General features: G+C 35.9%; 2 protein-coding genes across 3 annotated transcripts; both read right to left on the bottom strand.

Annotated features, from left to right (window-relative positions):
- Positions 1–680: 680 nt before the first annotated feature.
- LOC137400467 (potassium channel subfamily K member 9-like) lies at positions 681–6,812 on the bottom strand. Its single transcript, XM_068086790.1, has 5 exons — positions 6,630–6,812; positions 5,548–5,761; positions 4,352–4,542; positions 3,406–3,634; positions 681–871 (listed from the first exon to the last, which is right to left on the bottom strand). Exons 1-5 carry the CDS (start codon positions 6,810–6,812, stop codon positions 681–683), a joined length of 1,008 nt encoding a protein of 335 aa, XP_067942891.1.
- Positions 6,813–7,601: 789 nt separating this feature from the next.
- Positions 7,602–21,479, bottom strand: LOC137399485 (uncharacterized). Of its 2 annotated transcripts, XM_068085619.1 has the most exons (11): positions 21,370–21,479; positions 18,779–18,866; positions 16,768–16,865; positions 15,407–15,515; positions 15,231–15,274; positions 13,911–13,982; positions 12,967–12,990; positions 11,207–11,307; positions 10,855–10,992; positions 8,439–8,609; positions 7,602–8,232 (listed from the first exon to the last, which is right to left on the bottom strand). In XM_068085619.1, the coding sequence occupies exons 1-11, from the start codon at positions 21,445–21,447 to the stop codon at positions 8,025–8,027; spliced, it is 1,131 nt and encodes a 376-aa protein (XP_067941720.1). In that variant the 5' UTR covers positions 21,448–21,479; the 3' UTR covers positions 7,602–8,024. The 2 variants fall into 2 exon arrangements, with proteins under 2 accessions (XP_067941720.1, XP_067941721.1); XM_068085620.1 differs by lacking the exon at positions 12,967–12,990.
- Positions 21,480–22,677: the final 1,198 nt, after the last annotated feature.

Here is a 22,677-nt window from a genome sequence, read left to right as displayed (position 1 = left end):
TTACCTTGGTTTTGTATTAGGAACAAAATACCAACCATATAAGTATGGGCCAAGTATGTTTTTTTTTCTGATATCTTTAAAAAGTAACAAGCAAACAATCTGCCTAATTGAGAAAGATTGTTTGAAAGATGGATTATAAACAAAACCTACCTTGGATTTGTACATCATTTCAGGTGTACAATCTCCAAACCCAGCCTTTCTTCTTGTAAATTCATCTCTGAGATCTGCTCTAAATGACATGCTGGCAGCCAAGAGTGGTGTAATGAGTCTGTAAGCTAAGGATATGATCATTTCAAAGCTAACATGTGGGCAGGCACAAAATTTTTCCAAGCCTGATAACTGGCCATTGACAATACAGGCATTGTAACCATACATGATCAATTATGAATTTATAATGTTTTTATTTCTCTGAACTGAGATCATGCTTGATGATCAGGTACAATAGGCTCAAATATAAATGTAAATATAACATTGCGTGTAGGCCAATGATGCCCTTGACTGCATGCTTGACTGGGTCGGGCAAAAAGTTATGCCAGTCATCGATTAACAAGCAGCGCTGCCGATAAAACACAAATCCTTTTCTTTGTCATTACTGTTGCAGCCTCTGCCTCGGTTCTGTAGCAACGAATCATAAAAACCAGCCTGTCAGGCATTTGCAGACTTTGTAGATAATTAAATAATTATTTCACTTTTCGCTTTCTTGATGTTCCAAGACCAGCTTTCTGTCCGAGCCAAAGAAAATTGGCTCTCACTTCTTCCTTCATCAAATCCATGCACATAGCGAGCAAAGCAAGGCCAAAAAACAGATAGAACCCACATACTATTAGCTTGAATGTTTGCTCTGAAGGGTTACCTGTCCACGAGCCTCCACCTGCCAAATATCATATGAATGTGAATACTACCTTCTACTAGCAGTTTGGAAGTGTCAGCATTTAGACAAACCAATGAGTCTTCAACTTGATTTACCATGAATTGTTGTGTGGCAGCAATATAATATAAATGTCTACTAGCAAACTTCTCTGATAATTTTTACTGCGATACTTTGGTAAGTTATCGTTTTTTATGGCATGATGACTCTGCCATACATAGCTTTCCGATATATTTTGTCAGGTAGCTCTTACCACAACACTGGCCTTATTATATAAAAAGTTTCTCTAAGTTTTTATACAGTTAACTCTAAAATAACATCAGAGAATCATACAAGAAGACCGCTGTCACCTCAACTCATTACAATTATTTCTACAACTGCCTAATGATATCATATGAGTAAGCAAGCAAACATTCTGCTTTGGTTCTTTTTGGTGCCCAGAAGAGCATAGGTTAGTTCAATTAATGAACCAAAGAAAAGGACAAAAGTTCTTACAAACTGAAGATTGGTCCAATGAATTGTAATCAAGTTACCATGAAAGTTTGCAAAATAATATTATTAAGTATTAACAGAGGTGAAACCCATTGGCTGACATGAATTAAAAACTAGAGATTGTGGGTGAATGCTGCTTTTACAACTTTCTACTGGCTCAATTTGTATAGCATAAGTATTTTTATGCATACTTTTCTTTAGTTCAACCCTTAAAGGTAGCTGGTGAAGTACCACACATGTTGCACAATTATGACTAAAAGTGAGTTTTTGGGAGAATCAGAAATAGGGTTCAGTCAGTAGTGAGAGATAATAGTAATATTCATACTAGAAGTTGAGTATAAATTAGAGTTCACATAAATGAACAGGAAGTTGCGTAAATTACTACTATATGCCATTATCAGCGCTAGTGTCACAGAAACCCCAAAGTATATATCAGCTAGTATTTATGCATTCTAACAAGTCATCAACAAAAACTACAAATTGGGCAAAAACAGATTAGATTGCTAAAATCCATTGAGTGGGTAATATAATAGTATTTGTACACATGACTAGCTGCCATGATGGTCAGCGTGTGCACCATAAAACTGAGGACAGCATGGCTTTGCTTGTTTTTATCAGTTCGTAAAAAAGCAGACACCCGTTTATGCATTTTCCTGTTTATAAGGGAAATCAGATATTAGTAGGCAGCCCACACACTGAGTCTAATGGACAACTTCGACTGTTTCTGACAGTATAATGTGTTACTATTACTACTGAGTGTTTAGTCAATGTTGTTTTTTCAATTCTGTAAGTTTACAGTACTGATACTGTAAGCTGAAAGTACTGATACTGTAAGTTGACAGTACTGATACTGTAAGCTGACTGTACTGATACTGTAAGTTGACAGCACTGATACTGTAAGTTGGCAGTACTGATACTGTAAGTTGACGGTACTGATACTGTAAGTGGCAGTACTGATATTGTAAGTTGACAGTACTGATACCGTAAGTTGACTGTACTGATACCGCAAGTTGACGGTACTGATACCGTAAGTTGACGGTACTGATACCGTAAGTTGACGGTACTGATACCGTAAGTTGAAGGTACTGATACTGTAAGTTGGCAGTACTGATACCGTAAGTTGACGGTACTGATACCGTAAGTTGAAGGTACTGATACTGTAAGTTGACAGTACTGATACCGTAAGTTGACTGTACTGATACGGTAAGTTGACGGTACTGACATTGTAAGTTGACAGTATTGATACTGTAAGTTGACAGTACTGATATTGTAAGTTGGCAGTACTGATACTGTACCACAACTAGACCAGCTCTGAACCATTGACTTGCAATTAACATTACTTTAACTCGACGAAATTAGAATTTTAAAGGGTGAAAACAGAACCCAAGAGGAACACTTTCAATTGTCGTATAGTTCATCATGAACCAGTCCTGCTGGTGATGTCACTCACTCTTTCTAGACCCAGATGCAGAAAACAACACATCATAATCGTAGACTAGAGGCTTGGTTTGCTACTACCAATCGAGTGCATTCTAGATAAGAACTAATCTTCCTTAAGAAGCTACCATAACTATATTATTTCTACTCAATACATAAGAAGATTTGTATGGTATATTTATCTTTTCTGAAGTTCAGTGATGCATCATTTTTTTCACATTCAGCATGATCGGTTTAAATTTTGGCTTTCCTTCACTCAATGATTCTAGTGACTCCATTTTTTATTTTTTCTTCAACACCATTCTTTTAAATAGACTGATACTCAAGTTTTCTCTGAGTAAAAGCTACACTGAATGCTCTATGTCTATGCATGACTCGATGATCATCTTTATTTATTTTTGTAGGTGACACAGCATATATCAGCATATATGTCATATATCAGCATATATGTCATATATCAGCATTTATCTCTGTCTCAATTGCTAAAACACTTCACCGTCATCAATGAATCTGCGCATAAGCAAGGGTTTACTCATGAAGCTACAAGTAAGCCTAATAAAATATAATATATCTTCAGACATAAAGCAAATATTTAAACACCTTCTTACCTTTATAAACATCAGGTACAATATCACCATAGCCAATAGTTGTAAGGGTGATAAAACAGAAGTATGTTGCGTCTATGGGTGACCAGCCCTCCCAGGAACTGAATATTCCTGTGCCTAAGAATACATAGGCTATCATTGTCAGCAGTGAAAATAGCACAGGCACCTCTTGTACTTGCGTTGTGGTCGATTTTCGGCAGCGGGCAGACAATTTTTTGTGCATCAGACGAACCTAAACAAAAAACTAGGTTGAAATATTTTGGTTTGTAAATAAATATAACAATAATAATAATAAATATTAATAATATTAATTGCCTTTGATAAAGCAACAATAAGCATCATTCTATCGCTTAGGTTAGAGTTTTGTAATAGGCTTTCTAAAAGCAAGCATTTATATAAAAAGTAATACTTGTATAAATAATATATATTATTTCTATATATAAAGTTCAAGAAAAAATGCAATTCAGTTTTAAATGTAAGTATATTTTAAATAAGCTGTGATGATATAAAAAGTTGTCTGTAATTAGCAGTCTTTATTTTTTTTTAATTTATTTGACCTGCACAAAACATTTTCCTCATGATATGAAGTTGGAAAGTTACAGCTGTTTGACAAAGTTTGAAAACCTTTACAGTTGTTTTTATTTTCTCTGTTAATTTATTTCAACTATACAAACACTTTCCTCATGATATGCAGCTTGAAAGTTAGAATGGCAAATTTTGTTATATGTTAAATACCAATACATTTTCTGTCGAAAGACTTTTTTGTTACGTGGGCAAGCCGGGTAATACAGCTAGTGTATATATATATATATATATATATATATATATATATATATATATATATATATATATATATATATATATATATATATATACACAATACACATGCATATATGTATCTATTTAAATATATGGAAAAAACGTTTATTGTAAATATTAAATCTTTTACCTGCTGAGCAAACCAAATTCCAATGTTGGCAACACACAGCATGGTGATTGGTAGGCCAAAGATAGAGTAGAAGATGCATGTGATTCTACCTGTAGTAGTTTTTGGGGCTATGTTGCCATATCCTATTGTTGCTATAGTTGTCACTGAGAACAGCAATGCCCCGGTAAATGTCCAGTCGAGCACCACCTCTCCTTATATAGAAGACAATAAGAATATATTCAATGCTCATCAACAGATATATGCCATATCAATCCTATGAGAGTTGTAACATTTGTATTTCTATGATAACTGGATATTTCCCGATGATGAGCAACTGTTTGTGATTAACTTGAGTGTGTTGAGGAGGTGGTTTTTCTCAACTCTATGATTTTATTTTGGTCTGAATAATGCACTGAATAGAACTGTTAGGCGCATATTAGTTTCAATCATAGACCTATTAACTATACTATACCTATATTACTATACTGTATAGTTAATAGGTCTATGGTTTCAATTCTTTCATGTCCGTTAAACATTCCATTCAGTATGCCAAAGCTCTAAGCCAGAATCTCAAATATATACGTGTATAATATGCGCATAGATGCAACTCGAAATCATTGTTACGGCAAACTCTTTGCTATCCAGGGAACTCACTAAAACTAGTTTAAAACTATTTACATACGATAACAAAAATGTATTTTCATCTAAAGACAGCTTTACTTTTTGGCACAAAAGAAGGAGCAAGGCTTATATATTTGCCACATAACAACGTCCATAGATGAACAGCAAATAGAAGTGGTCGGATGGGTGAGTCATCCACAGTACTTGCTTTCGAGGCTAGTTAAGTGCAAGAACATAATAAATGGCACTAAACTTGTAAGCATAATATTAAATTAAAAAAACGAATTAAATGGTTATAGTAAAAAGTACTTTTTTACGAAAAACGAATTTGTATGCAACTTTGTAAAATCCTGGGGTTCCACTGCTAGTGTAACTGTGTAATTGATTACACCCCCTTTTCAAATCGTATGTAGATCTACTTTCATTACTAATATTTAGTAAAGAGTTATTTATTATTAAACTGTTTTGTAGAATATCTATGAACATTCAGTAACAAATAGGAAATCAGATTCTATTCTCTACAAGTAATCTTCAACTAAAAGAGAGTAGGCAACTCCTATTTACTCCAGCCATATTTTGCAAGCATGCTTAGCTACCATCTGATTCGCGGGTGCCATCCCATGTGCCATCTTTCGTCAGTTGCCATGAATCCTTGAAGAACTGGCTTGTACGGTTCTCCAAAAACTCTAAAGTGTTATCTCTGGAAGCAAGTACTCCACCCGCTTTGGCATTTTCCTCCAAGGTGTTATAAATTTCTGTAGCGGTTTGATAAGTGAGAGCCACTATCTTCTCACGGCCACTAAGCTTTGCCTGTCAAAGACATGTCAAAACAACTCAGCTAATGAGCAATACAGTATGCGGAATTGTACAGCTATAGCTAGTTAGTGTAGAAGGCTGTATAGATTGATGTATAGACACTCTCTCAAGATATCCCAGCTAAAAAATAAATTCAGCTAGAACTCTAAAGCGTCGACTTACTGAACAAAGATCGCCACTCTATAAGTAAGAAAAACATGTTTGAAACTTTTGTGATGTGACTTCTTTTTATCACATCACAAAATCTTTGTAAATAATGCCTTATCCCAATCTTGCTCGTTTTCACATTTGTGTTAAGGGTTTCAAAATCCTCCATAAACCATGTCCAGAATACCTATATTTATCCTTCCACAGATATGACCAACATCGTTTTCTATTTTGTGACACCGACATACCACATCTACCATCATATGTTTCAGTTTATGAACTTTCTGTTACTACAATTTGCTATCCCAAGTATTCCACAATACTATTGGATTAGCAACGTTAAAACATTTGTTCAACTCACTCAATAATTCCTGATTTCTGTCTTCCCATTTTTTCCTTTCTTTTGACATATAAAAACAACATTATTTTGTTGGTGATTGCCAATGTCAATAAAGAGTTATACGTATCCTGTCTAAAACAACTGCGTAGAAGAAGGGTCATCTCCATTGTTTTTTTAACAACAAGTAACAGTACCATAGAGTTATAGTTAGACATGGAGATTACCTTTTGCTCGTTGTCCTTTTCCAGCCAGCTAAAGATGAAGCCACCGATGATGGAGTATAGGACGACCATCATAAGCAACCCAAGAGTTGACAAGATATAGGTTACAACCCTAATCAAGATCAATAGAGTTATAGTTACACATGGAGATTACCTTTTGCTCATTGTCCTTCTCCAACCAGCTAAAGATGAAGCCACCGATGATGGAGTATAGGACGACCATCATAAGCAACCCAAGAGTTGACAAGATATAGGTTACAACCCTAATCAAGATCGAGCTTGCCTGTTTTGACTTTGCCAGCTTCCTAAACTGGTGGTCATGCAGCTGCCTTGCCATCACACCGCTACTGGTGTCGCCGCATTAGCTCCATCAAATAATCCACTAGAGCATTTAAAATCATCAAGGTACAAAAAGCAAGACCTAAGAAATCAACAAAATGCGATATGAAGGCTACTTGTTGATCAGAAGTCATTGTTGCATGTTGACCTTAAGGTAGGCGTTGCGTACATGCACTACCAACTCCAAATTCCATACAAACCAATTGTTTGTAACGGAATTTGAAAATAGTCAAGCAATGCATATCATGTTCACCTTTCACTCACTTTACCCATCATTTGGTTAACATTTATGATATACTAAAAACAACTTTAACCTTTACGACATTTCTTCAGTGTAGCATTGAAGAAAAACAATGCACTTTAATTGCAAATTTTTATCAGCTTGTCTATTATATTTCCAAGTTTCCACATGTATACCTCACATAGCTGGTGTAACCTAGTTCAACATGTTACAAATAATCATTACTCGTACCAAATTCAAGTGCACATAAAAATGTCACATTCTTTGGTCTATAGTTGGTAATCAACTAAATAAGTTTGTACCTACATTTGAGATGTGGGACCAGATTTTTCATAAAAGCAGCAAAAGCAAGCTTTATCCTTCCCTTACACAAAAGAGAAGATAACTTCTATGATGAAATCAGCTTGAAAAGTAATTATCTTTCTAGAATGTGAAACTCATACAGCTGGTTTAGCTAAACCAACTAGCATTCACTAGGACACATCTATAATATACTAAACAACTATATAGTACTTCTTAATAAATATAAGATGCCTTTTTATAATATTGGAGTCATAACACATATATTTTACTATTATCCAATAAAATACTAAAAAATACAGTATTCAAAATACATTAATTAAAATTCCATGAAATAACTAGCAGAGGCCTTTAGTATGTACAAAAACCTGATGGCTAAAATATATAAAAACTCACTTCTGAATCGGAATGGAAAATGGAATGTTTAGTAATAAAAGTAAGAATGTTCTGTAGCTGAAACTTAGTGGGATGTTTGCTTGAATATTGTATTAAAATAACTATGTATTTTATCCTGACTGAGAAACAAATAAAAGAGCCAAAAAGATGTATAAATGGAATAGTTGAAAATCCAGGAATGTAAGAAGCAATGATGTAATCAGACAGTGCAAACACAAAGTTTTCTGTATTCATATAACCAGTAATCAACCCCTGAGACACGCATCCCCTGCGTTACACTTCACTGTCTTTGCTTTCCTGAGGGTCCTGAGCTTGCAGCTGATATTGTGGTCGGCCTCCAAGACTACCTTGGCTATTATAATGACGAGGAACATAGCCTTGACGTCCTCCAAGACTGCCCTGGCTGGCGTGTAGCTGTGACTGAGGTTGGTACGGCTGTCGCCCTCCCAAGCTTCCTTGACTGCCTCTCACTCGCCCATGGCTACAAATTAGATGATCGAACTGAAGACAATAGAACCAATACATAGCATTCAGAAAAGAACACCATAATCTCCTTGATAGTATTCAATCTAGACACCTATGCTTCAGCATGGTCAATAAGCTGAAATACAACGATATAAGAAATACAACAACTGCTTAGCGTCATGTAAGCATAGAGCTAAGATATATGTGAGAATAAATCTATACCTGGATGGATCAGGGCGCTGATATCGGGCAGGCTGGTATTGCGGAGGCTGTACTGGACGACTACTCAAACTTCCCTGACTACCATGAAATGATGAGCCGTTGGGGGCTTTCCGCTGATCAGGATTATACTGGTATCTATGGTAGGTGGTGCCTCCCTCTCTCTCACCAGACCTAGATCGATACACACATAAAATCAAGTACCAACCTTTTAGAGCAGGGGTCAGGAACCTTTTTGACTGAGAGAGCCAAAAACCCAAATGTTTTAAAATTTATTTCTAGGAGAGTCATATGTATATTTTGAATCTTGAAAACCTAAAATGGAAAAGGAAGACCAACAAATTTAGTATGTTTGAGCAATTTTAAAGTATAAGAAAAATGCAACTTTGTAAAAGGCTGGGGTTCCACTGCTAGTGTAACTGTGTAATTGATTACATCCCATTTTCAAATCGTATGTAGATTTACTTTCATTACTAATATTTAGTAAAGAGTTATTTATTATTAAACTGTTTTGTAGAATATCTATGAACATTCAGTAACCAATTTTTGACAATATTTCATTCGTTTATTTTGAATTAACTAACTAACAAACCATTTTGTTCGACGTTCGAACAAAATAAATTCGACGTTCATTTAAAACGATTTGCTTATTTTTTCTAAACAGCAAATTCTACTCTGTAAAGTAAAACTAATAACAAGATTTTATTTGTCTACAAAACCACAGAGTATTTTACAAAAAGCGGTAATACCTGTTGGTCGTCTATCTGTTTGAGGGACAAGGTTAGGATAAACAAGAACTTTTGACGATACTCCAACTCGTGACATTTAAATTGGTGGACCAACGCTGTAACACCTGCACCAATCGATCGCCTTCAAGTATTGATTAACAATTGCGCAGCTACCTATTCTCCGTTTTTCCCGACACATCTGACGATCTATCACAACGAACTAAAATGTCATGGAAGTTGTATACAGTCAAACATGGATAACTCGAACTTCACGGGACCGAGCAAAAGTGTTCGAATTATCAGAGCGTTCAAGTTATCAGAGCACTGTCACAAGTCCATGTATTTACTTATTTATTAGTAGATACATGTACATATACAAACTATAATATAAATCAAAAGCACAAATGGCTTGTTTCAAATTAAATGCTTCTAATGTAAAGTTTAAAACGTTTTTATCAAAAAGTATAGAGATTTTTCTATCACTTGAGATTGGTTTGTTGTTTGAGGTGATGTTATTGCCAGGACGTTTTTTAGATTGACATTGGCAAAACTTGATCGTTGTTGAAATGCTCAAAAGAAAAGACATCTTTTTCTTTTGAGCGTTTTACCTACGATCAATTTTGCCGATCTTTCTTTAAGTTTATGCAAAGATTACCTTACTTTACCTGGGATTCGTTAAGAACAACACTCCGAGGCAGTTCAATTAAAAGTTTTATGAGGTTTTACGGTACATTGTATATCACTCACGCTTTTTGAATGGATACTTATTAAATGCACACACGTATTCTGTGTTTAGGTCAAACGATGAATAGTTTTTTTTAGCTAAGACAACATATACATTTAATTACAACAATTTTAAGACGTTTTAAACATTCAACATTCCGACGTTGATTCAACACGGAATCAACGTCGGAAAACTATTCATCACGGGCTAGCCGGGTCACGCACTCAAGGATTTTCGCCACGCACATACAAAACAAAAACAACATGCTGTTTTTGTTTTGTATGTGCGTGGCGAAAATCCTTGCGCGCGTGACCCGGCTAGCCCGTGCTATTCCATCGTATAGCAGTATAAATCAAATTTCACCAAACCTTTAGAAAAGTCGTTGACAAAAATATTTTGCCGATGGTGGTAATAACGACGCTTATGAATTATGAAAAGATGAGGTTTACCTCTATGGCTTTGAATAAAGTGATTTTCTAAAGCGATAACAACCGTTTCGGTAGCCGTTGGGCAAAAAAACAGTTCGAATTAACAGTGTTGAGTTCGAGTTATCTATAGCAATTTATCATTACGTGGGAACGGACCAAAGAAACCGTTCGAATTAACCATGTGTTCGAGCTATCCGTGGGCGAGTTATCCATGTTTGACTGTATATGTATAATAGATATAACGCTAAACGTACATCGTTTTTTCTTTGACAAGTGCAGCGAGATAGATAATCATCCAAATCGAAATTGAGAACTTACCCGACTTGATGCTTCCCGTTATATGGAATTTTTTTATGTACTAGGAAGCAAAAACTTCCATAAATCCTTTAAATTATCGGGAATTTACATTATAGGAAGTATATGTTATAGTCTACTGTATTATGTTAATTAAATTATGTAATACAACAAAATTATGTATTATTAAACATATTAAACAATAGATAGGATTAACTGCTATTGTACGGAGTAGGGTAACTCACAAGTCCTGCTTGGTAGGCTCTGGGTCGACAAGCTGAGCCTTGTACTGATCAAATCTGGACTGTCGAGGAACTGTTCTTACAGACTCCCCAGCTTCGGTTGGAGCGTATGTGTGACGGCTCTTCTGACTGCGAGGTATGCTACAGAATGTGTCATATTTAAAGTAGGTCATACCTAACCATAATGCCACTTACGCTGCATTATACATAGACAGTGGATACATAGACGTAAACCACATCTACTCTACAACAAAATGTTTAATTTGCTTGTAACAAGTGTCAGCCAATGGCAACCTTCAAACTGCATTTTGGATCATAACCTAATAAAGGTTAATTACAAAATTAGTTCTTCTACCTGCTCATACTACCACCGCTGGGTGCTCCATAACCAGGGTTGTAAGAACCAGCAGGAGGCATAGCTCCCATAAACGGCTGTGCAAACATCATCTCATTTTCCTACAAGTGAAATGTATGGCAATGCTATCACTAAACAAAACACAATGAACTTCGATTTGTGAGCCACAATCACGCTGTTACGGTCGCCAGTTCAAACTATCTAATGATATTCTGTTAAAGTGCTGGTCACACCCACAGTTGAAGAGGAGCAATGTACAATGGATAAGTAGCTAACAAGTTAGCGGACATATTTTTGGCTGATGAATACAAGTAATTCAGGTATGAACTAATTGATTCCTTGATTAGTAGCGCTACATGATGAATTAGGAGTCGTTTTCTCTTTACAACTTTTATTGTAAAAGTTCTATTTGAGAGCCATGACATTCAAATAGAGGTCTCTTTGTTATATGAAACCCTCACATTTTTATTATCAATGTTTTTTGTAACGTGTGACCAGCCCTTAAGACTATCAGAGCTAGCTGAAGGAAGAGGAAGCTAACAGTTTATGGGAAAGCTGAAAGGATGCCTCTGCTGACCTCCCATATAATATTTGTAACTAAAGCTATGTTGTACATGAACACGCCAGATCAATGGCTGTCTCAAAACCCAACACATAAATCTAGACCACGGAAGAGGCAAGGAAGCAGAGGTTTGATCAAAAATAAATCTTGCAATCACCCTGAGCCCACAGTGAGAGACAAACAAGGTAAGCAGAAAGTAAAACTTCAAACTAGCCGAAGAGAGGGTTAGTGTGAAGGGAACTTTGTGATGGCAGCTGGAACTGGAGCTAGGAGAGATGATGGTGAGAAGAGTAGACAACCTTTCCTGAAACAATGATCTGAATAAGGTCACGAAGATGAATGGAACATACTAGACGGAGAAGTCAGCCGAGGCACCATTTCCAGCTACCATCACAGTCAGCATTCTAGAGCAAATTAACGCCAGTGTGTCACAGCAAAGGAATGCAGACAAGGAAAATCAGAGGCAAAATTTAGCATAAACCGTGCCTTAGTGTTAGACCCAAGCCCATAGCGTAACCACAAATCTAACTTCTGCATTTAAATGTATCCCAGTTTGTATAATTTCCATTTTTCACAATTCAATAATAAATGATTTTTAAAGGAATTTTTTTAGATGAGACTTAAATTTACCTAGTACAAAGAGCGAGCAAAGCCTGCTGCAGTATAAAATCCAGAGGCTAATACCTACAATTTTCCGGAGATGTAGGCATTACAATAACATACTGTCAGTTAATGAGCATCGCTAAGGCAAAAAGAAAACCACCATGATTGCATGAAACACTCGGATTGTACTAGCTAGACATGCACCAATGAGCGAATCATTTTCAGCTACATTTTGTCATGCACTAGTTCTAGCGTATTCTCAATATGGGGCAAAACTGCAAACAGTGAATTGCTCACTCGATGTGATAAAGAAAATTGGCCGGTACAGAAAATTAGCAGTGGATCACAGCAAGAGAGAGATTTTATTAAATAGTGGCTCGGCAGACAAGCAGGCTCCGCATGATAATTGACACCACAGCCCTGAATTGAAGAACTAGTGCGAAAACAAATATAATTGTAAGGTTTAGAATTCAAAGCAAAACGTGAATTTGTGGTTAGAGTGCTAAGGGAGGGTCTAACATGAGACATGCAGTGCTGCCAGCATACAAGCAGCCGTTACTATTAATCACTATTAATTTAGCATAAGATGATTCACCTTTCTTCTCACAAACTCATCCACCTATATAACAATGTTAAATATCACATGTATGCAAAAAGGACAAGCTTGCTGCGACGATCACGGGCATGCTGACAGGGATATGCGTGCAACTGCAAAGTCGAGACCTTCCCTTTTTGTGAAAGCAAAAATGCGCTGTGCTTTAACCAAAATCTTTTTTAACCCAATTGAGGTGTTTTGAGGCGACAAGCCGTCCAAAATCTATTCTCAAAAATAAAGACCTGAACTTGGCACTGGTCAATACTAGGTAGTGGTCAATACTAGGTAGTGGTCAATACTAGGTAGTGGTCAATACTAGGCACTGGTCAATACTAGGTAGTGGTCAATACTAGGTAGTGGTCAATACTAGGTAGTGGTCAATACTAGGTAGTGGTCAATACTAAGTAGTGGTAAATACTAGGTAGTAGTCAATACTAGGCACTGGTCAATAATAGGTAGTGGTCAATACTAGGTAGTGGTCAATACTAGGTAGTGGTCAATACTAGGTAGTGGTCAATACTAGGTAGTGGTCAATACTAGGTAGTGGTCAATACTAGGTAGTGGTCAATACTAGGTAGTGGTCAATACTAGGTAGTGGTCAATACGAGGTAGTGGTCAATACTAGGTAGTGGTCAATACTAGTTAGTGGTCAATACTAGGTAGTGGAACACCTATTAATACGCAGTTAGCAAGCCTGCTATAGCTATTACACCAGCAGCTTAATAGCGCTGAGACTTTGGTTTAATAATGCAAGCGTATAGGAGTGGCTCAAGTTTTGCAAGGAGGGGAAGATAATTCCACAAAATGAGACTAACTATGGTGCCACTACATAACAACTTAACCAAAAATAAGAACGCAATAAGCAACAGTCATGCAATGGCTAAGCAAAATCTCACAACAAAACCACTGATGAATAGAAAGGAAAGACAACTTCAACGACTTACTCGTAGCTCAGGATTTTTGTCCCTCTTTTTAACCTCTTCAAGATATACCCAGATGGCGAGACAAATCCACACCTGCACGATAAGTACAGTAAGTATGCCATAAACAATATTCGTTAACAAAATATGACACAAAAAATTTATTATATTGCATAAATGTTCAAGCGACAATTTCTTATTTGGGATTATCCTATTGGCCTGCCATTTACTTGTTAAAAGTATGGGCATCGCTGACAAAATGGTTTATGCAAACCTCGACATACCGAGTTCCTCCATTCTAACACTTCATATTTCGAAAGCATTGAATGTTTCAATCAATCGTTTAAAATAACAAGCATTTCATTGAATTAGTTTTCAGCTAAAAGACCTAAGACAAATATTTTAGGCAATTACACATAGTGCTAACAAAATGCAGTATATAAACTAAGCAAAAAATAAATGAAGAAACAAAACTACATTCATGTAAGAAGCTAAATAAATGATTGAGAAAGCTTTTCATTATCTCATCGGGTTTACATCGAGGATACAGAAGGTAAAAGGCCTAGGTAAAAGGTGGAATTAAAGAATGGAGCAAGGCCAACTTAGGACTACATCAACTTTGAGTTAGCATAAATAGTTTTGAAACATTTTAGTTTTTATATTCTCTTAAATTTATCTTTTACTAGTACCCTGGTAGCCTCGAGCGGTGTGAAAGATTGTTGTGTATCAATTATCTACACCAGTATTCTGAAACGTCAATGGGTAGTTGATTGGCACAATCAAGTGAAGGAATGAAGGGATGAAGGATCTGTATGAAGGGATCGCAACTCCAACTTTGCTACTGGTTTTGAAGGAAAAATATTACTGTTTTACACACAAAAATTGCTGAACTGAGTGAAATCGGTTATCATGTCTCTTTGAGTGTTTGTGAAAATATTTTTGGCAAACAGAATATCGATGTCTTTGTTATTTTGACGTACATAATAAGCACACTGACTGCAAAATTTGAACTCGGGCGAAATTTTGGTTGAATTCGTATGGTGAAATAAGACTCGTAAGGTGAGGCGAAAAAATTATCCCGTTTCACTTTGTAAGCTGAAAAAATTGTATATTCGAGTAATCGTATCCTGAGGGTGCACTGTAGATTAAACTCAATCAACAGCAACTTGCACCGAAATATAATTTTAACAGTAGATAAACCAAAGCTGAAGCTTTAAAATTTAAACAGTGGCTGTTTGTTGTGATTCATGTTTGAAGTTAGCCACAGATCAAAACACTGAAACCTGAGGCAGACAATATTGTTAGACCAGTCAAGATCTTGGGAGAATTGAATAGTGAACTTACCAGAGCTAGTAAATTGACTGCTTGGACGACGACATACGGCACCACTAAAAACAGAAGAGAAGCAATGAAATGTTGGTGCTAGTAAAGGATTCATAAAACGCTACAGCAGAGATGTTACTAAAGAGGAATCTAAATAGGAAGGACCTCTAATTGGATATAAAGTTGTAGATACTCACCCCAATCCCTGACGCTATCGATCACGACAAGAAATATGAGACCGCAAACAAAATAGACTGGTATAATAGCTGTAAACAGCAACCACAGACCCAGAGCTCTCTTATTTTCCTACAAAAGCATAAAAACTAAATTGGCATAAACAAAACACTTCTATTAAGGTGAGTTTTGTATCATTGCATGGCAAGAATGAAGAGTGTGCCATATCAACCAACGATCACAAAAGGTTTTATTGTAAACATAGCACCATCATAAGATGGTCAATATCTTGAAATAATAGCATGAACACCTTTCATAAACCTAACAATGATGACACGATTGAACCAGTGCTGTTAAGAAAGCATACAAATAACTTGAAAACTGGATTAATTTAGACAGAAGGCAAATAAATAAGTCATTTTTATAAAAAAAAAGCATAGCTGACTTTCCGTACTGACACACGGTGACAAGCTAGTGTGACCAGCTCTCAATTGCTGCTTGTTATTGACATCATAATGAAACAGTCAGTAATTACAACAATTAAAAATGAATAAATAATGAGTCCACAGTAATCATACTTACTATGCGAATACAATTTTTAAATGATAAATTGGAAGCAAAACTAAAATTATCCTCACTGTGCCAACATCAACGAACAAACGGTTTTGCGCAAAAAGTATTTAAAAGTTTTGAGCTACCTTTACAATTGAAATCGTGCAAACATTGAAGCCTCTGACACCAAAAGTATTATAAGCAAGATGAGAAATGATGATTCTGCGTATCTTTAGTCTGATGATTGGGAGAAGATGATTGGATAGAGGGAGGTTGAACATGACGCAGAAAACGATTAGACAGAGGATATCAGGTAAGAGGGAGGTTGCGAGCATTACAGAGAACAAGAGGGGTTAAACTAACACTGGAAAGTGTGCATGGGCATCTCAACTTGTACATCTTATACATAGTTTATACATTGAGAACTGCATTTAACTGAAAGTAACTTTTTGCAGATAAAATACATGAAGATAAAGCAGTAAAAATACACCATTATCATATTTTTATTGTAATGTCATATTGCAAAACTAGAAACAAAGTTTTCCCTAACATAGCTGTAAAAAGACAAACAGCTTCCAACATTTCTTAAATTGTACCACATGTAGTTGAACGAAAAGTGCGGGGAAATGCTGGGTAAGATATCTGCAAGCACATAAAAATGTACGATCAAAAGTCTTCATTGCATGTCTTCTTTCTCATTAGTGATGTATTGTAGATTTTACAAGTTCAACATATTTTGTAGATCGTCAGATATCTGGTATTTCCTTGAGTGATACAAGACAAAGGAGATAAATGTGACATTGAGATTTGAAATGAGTGTCTGTATACATACCACCATGATGCCAAAGAGAAGAACTATGGTAAACATAGCCCATACTCCCCAAATGGCGAATCCTGCACCGAAATAGCATTCTACCATCTCAAGCTTCACTGAAAGACCAAGTTGAAAATGTAAAAAATGAATGAATATAAACTTTATTTGCGACCAGTGCACCAAGGCTATAAGGTAATACAAAACGACATAAAGAACAAGGACGACTCGGTAACCAACTGATCTACAAAATTTACTATCTTCTGCCATAAAACGGCTTGTTATTCAGCTTTACATACCTAGCCAAAGCTTAATGATGAACTTATTAAAACCCACAATTTTATTAGATTTTACCAGAAAGTATCCATATTAATATATTCTATCATGTGATAGCTTTGGATGCTTGAGGTGATCTGACCGCCGGATGTTTCAAGATTAAAATCGACAAAACTTGACTGCAGTTGAAATGCCCAAATCAAGCGAATGTGCAATTATAACGTCTACAGTTGCAAAACCAACAGAGTAGAGACGCGTAACGCTGCAACATGATCGCGGTATCCAATATCAACTATCACGACGATATCAACTAGTGATGTCATTGCCCATGTATTTTTTTCCCAGAGCGTTTTAACCGCGATCAAGTTTTGCCGATTTTAATCTTGAAACATCCTGGCAGTCAGATCACCTCTACCATCAAAAACAATCTCTACTGATATTTTTTAAGTCATGGTGACAACTAGATTAACCAATAAGAATCGGCCTCATTCATGCGAAGCCCATCGGCCATGACGACCTTACGAGATTTTCCAGTACGCTTATCTAAGTAATTTAGTATCTAATATGGATTATCGAATAGCAATAACCTTTGTGCAGCTATTTGTCTTGCTATATTTTGCTCAAGAACAGAAACACTACATTTTAACAAAGAACACAGCCAAGTAAAAAATACTCCAAGCTCATAACATGCAACAAAAAGGATTTTAATATATTTAATTACCAAAAAGATAATCTGAAATGTCTTATAAAACATTTTAATTTGTAATAGTAGCTGTCATATGACTTACAAAAACAATATATTTTTCCATGTATAAATAGTTGTTTGTGTGAAGCGCTGTTTTCATTCAAAAGTCAATCTAGCGCACAACTTGTTATGTTAGAAACAAATAAAATTGAATCGACATCGTTATAATAAACTATTTTAGCCAATCACAGTGACATTGATATTATCTCTTCCGAACTAGACCAACATGTTCGTTGTTGAAATATGTCGTGTGTAGCCAATCCATTAAGTATGGAAAGGATGTGAACATACTTCTGTTTGAATAATTGAACCTCGACGCACAAAGTTAAATGTTTCCGATACTTACTTCATATTTTGAAATCGATGTTTGAGCAAATATTATTACAAGAATACACTATATTTGGTTTAATTCGTGTCATACCTTGAAAGGTATATGATAAATATTTCAGGTAATTACATCTAGCGATAAAACAAAGGCATTACATAAAATCAAGCATTACATAAAAGCCTTACTAAATAAACAAGCAACAAGGTTACTTTTGTTTTTTATGGTAACTTTGTGCTCACACCAAAGTCGGGTGAAATGCCATTAAAAGTGTGGAGCTCATCTAAGAATACATCAACAATAAACTAGCAAACTTACTTATACGCGTTCTTTGTTTTTCACAGTAATGATTTTCTAAAATTTAATCTTAATACAACAGCTAAATTCTCTGCTTTCACACATCCCAGACTTTTTTATTCTTTGTATTATTTTGACTCTGCCTCACTTGATAACTACCAAATTTACCTATAGCCTACCTATTACCAAATTGATTGTAACAACTTTCCATCCATAGAGATAGCATTTTACACGTACTCTAATATAAGTGTTTTTGAGCCACAAAACCTGATGATTGTGATATGATTCAGCGGAAAAAATTTTCTCAGAAGGGTGTTAGACAACCTAAAACAGTAAAAGCAGACTATAGTGTTGAACATCTATATGACAGAATCTTATGAGAAACTAACCGGGGTTCATTCGCCGATCGACATCTGGCTCTACGTTTGTGTATACCAGTGCCAATATAGTGGTGACAATCAGGCATGCTGCTAGAAACTACAAATAGTTATAACAGTATTCTTATCCATGTGCAATCAGCATAGAAAGATGATATAGCAGCGCAGCTTTAGTGATTTGAAACAGAGCTTATCTTAGAGCAGTTCAGTTCAAACCAAGTCAAATGATTTATCTGTTTTACCACCAGCAACATACCAGAAGTCAGAGCAGCTAATTTTGAGACAGCCTCAACCCAATGCCTACTATACCATAGTTTAAACATGATGTTAGCAATTGTTATTGCAATCTATGAAACTGTTGAACATCACAAGTGAGCAGAAGCGCAGCCATTTTAGCAACACAAAACCAATCAGGTTTATTCCAAGACATAATAATTATTAACTAAACCGATGAACTTTTACATGCCTATACACAAATACATAGAAACACGTCTGATCTGTTTGCCCTTTGGAAGCAAATTGGGACATGCTTCTGCCTAGACTACTATCCTAAACATATCTCACTATCAGTGCCAAACAATACTTTATAAATGTCATAGAAAAATGCTGGAATACATACCAGACAAATTTGATAAAGTAATATATTACAATATATGGATCTATAACTGCTTCCAAAGCAGTGGGCCAAATAAAAGGCATGACAGTCACAATCAAAGCAACTAACACAATGTATAGTAAAATTTGTAGGTATTTAGGTGACATCATACTGGTTCAGCTAAACAAAAACTAAAATGCTTCATTGTTCAATAGCAAGTTTGGCGATGATACACTTTAATAACAAAAAATATATAATTAGTTTGAAGAATAGCATTTACTTAGTTTTTAACTGCTGCCGGTTAAAGGATGCAATCTATCATCTCATCAGGCCGTACTCGAAAAGAATTACACTAAGAGTCAACCCCAGATCTGCCAACCCAAGAGTGGGGCAATGCGTGAGATTTGGTTTTGGGGCAACTGATATATCAATGATAGTATATATAAAGTTGTGAAAATTGGGGCAAAAATCTCACGCATTTCTCACGCATTTTCATTTTTTCTTTGGGGTGATTGCGTGAGTCTCACGCCCAATGCGTGAGAGTTGGCAGGTATGGTCAACCCTAAGTGTGATTCTTTAAGAGTACAGACTGTTTAGACTTTAGAGGATAGATTACAAACCAGAAACGACCGAGATCAAAAATCACGAACACAACACATGATACTGGTCCCAATAATATATATCTTTAACGATCGATCTTTAAGATGGAAAAATTAGGACAATTTCGACGTGTAATATATATATATATATATTCGAATCTGTCCAATACGCCCGAGGGCATTATATGAACATAAAATTTGAGATAAAATGATTGATAAGAACGCTAAAACCTAATTTGTTGCAATACCAAGATCGTATTAAAAACTGAGGGAGTCAACAACGCCCTGACCCACAACATTCGGTGCCATTCTATTATAAAAAGAGTGCTTATATTGGTCTATCCTAAAATGTGGGTGGACTACTCCATGACGGGTTTGGTGGGATGGGTTAAAAGAGATATAGTTATTGAGGTCTAGATCGTATAGACCAAACACAATTCTTTTTAAAAATTTCAAATCCAAATCTTCTCTTCTATCTTTTAGTTCTTGGATGTTATTTACACGCATGCACTCTGTGACACTATCCATAGGCCCGAGTCTGAAAATCCATCGAACCCCCCGTCTTTGAATTGTTTCTAATTTGTCAGTTAAGCCTTTTGCGTGCGGTGACCATACCTGACAGGCATATTCGAGTAATGGTCGAACAATTGTGTTATAGGCGACAATTTTTGTTGATATGCTTGCATTAAAAAGGCAGCGTCGGATAAGTCCGAGTGCCTTATTACTTTTCTTAGTAATGTTTAAAATATGCTCGTGCCACTTGATGTCGCTTTGTATGAAAACCCCCAAATATTTCAGACCATTCGCCTGTGGTATAAAAATTCCGTTCATAAAAAGTTTAAAATCTGGTGTCGACCTGCCCACCTGCATGTGGATACACTTTTCTGGATTAAATGTCATGCCCCACTGTGTGGCCCAATGCTGTAATGCTGTAACGTTAGTCTGCAAAGCCAGCTGGCTGGTGTTTGTCAAATCCATGCACAGCAGAGTATCATCGGCATACAGTCGACAGTCAGCGTCTTTCACACAGAGTGGCAAGTCATCGATGTAAAGAATAAACAATAGGGGTCCCAGCACTGAGCCCTGAGGTACTCCTGATTTAATACTAAAATTATGTGATGTATAACCATTCACTTGAACTACAGAAGCTCTGTTTCTGAGCCACGCTTCTATCCATTTGAGGGTACCTGTATCAAATCTGTAAGCCTTCAATTTGTGTATTAAAAGTTGGTGGGGCACCTTGTCGAATAATAAAGTAAATCATAAAATCAATCAAATCGAATAATAATAATAAAGTAGGTCATAACATCGATGCTTGGTGAAGCGGTTCTAAATTAAAACATAATTCTTAAATATGACATACAATTTCACTCTGCATTCATTGACAAAAATTACTTTTCAGAACTTACCAAAGCTGAAAATGCAGCTACATAAGCACCGGTGCGAACTTTAATGCCAGGACAAGCTTTACCTACTACACAAACCATTTTCAGAAAACACAACAGGATGAACTTCGTGAGCATGCGCACCAAAAATCTATTTTTTTTCTATTAAGAAACGACGTATTTTAAACATACATTATTATTTGATAATATTGTGATTAACAATTAAATAAATTTGCGTTATTAAAACAATTGTTGTTTTTGAGGTTACAAATTTGTAGGTTCCTAAGGGAATACTTACTGTCCATGCCTGTTTCGTATAGAATACTGATATCAACCAGGCGAAGCGGCAACATGTAATCAAACAGGTACTTTTAGACTAAACGCCTGTCAGTACACGATTATTGTCTATTGTTTTATTGTAACTTAAATTTTGCTTATAAGCACTGCAATGGACGTAAGTGATATTTAGAGGTGGAAACAAGTGCTGTACGGTTTATGAGCAATTTCTGTAAGTTCAACAACTCTCGTTTGACTTTCAAAAGCAGAGTCGAAGTTACTTAGCTGATTAAATGCATGACATTCTATTGCTTATGTTAGCATTAATCAACTGTAGTAATTCTGAGTGTGGATATGTATTTTAAGTATAGGGCTGAAGTATGCTTTTTAAAGCTTTTTAATTTTTTTTAAAAGAAATGATATATTGGCTCTACTTACTAGCCATTTAAAGTTAGCAATTAGGCTTATTGATGTGAAAATGTTGACCGAATAAAGATATATTTTAACACCAAAAAATCAAAGTATATGGGAGAAATTTATATATTTGTAGATTTGAGGAATGTCGTACTGTTTTTATTCCTTTTAGGGCATAGCCAAGACTGTTCTGCTGAAAAATGGTCGATTCATGACAAGTGTGAAGAATGTGACATACTATAGTTAACCACTTAGCTAAAACTATAATGCCATGAAATATGTAGGCTATAACCTGCTTGGCAACCTGCTTTATGCTCAGGCCTGCGAAATCCCATGCATTGGGCTTAAGACTCACGCAATCACACCAAAGAAAAAAATGGAAATGAGTGAAAAATGCTTGAGATTTTTGCCCCGATTTCGACAATTTTATATATACTATCACTGATACATCAATTGCCCCAAAACCGAATCTCAAGTATTGTCCCACTCTTGGGTTGGCAGACCTGTTCATGCTGTTACAACATGAAGCAGGTTGCCAAATTCTCATTTTAAACAGTATTATTTGAAATCATGTTTGAATATGCCTACTAAAATTGAGCTTGCATAGTTAAGCACTTTATTCAAACAGCAGTACATGACTTT

The sequence above is a fragment of the Watersipora subatra genome, chromosome 7, assembly GCF_963576615.1.
Source record: "Watersipora subatra chromosome 7, tzWatSuba1.1, whole genome shotgun sequence".
Lineage (NCBI taxonomy): Eukaryota > Metazoa > Bryozoa > Gymnolaemata > Cheilostomatida > Watersiporidae > Watersipora > Watersipora subatra.
This window is presented reverse-complemented; position numbering and strand designations above follow the sequence as displayed.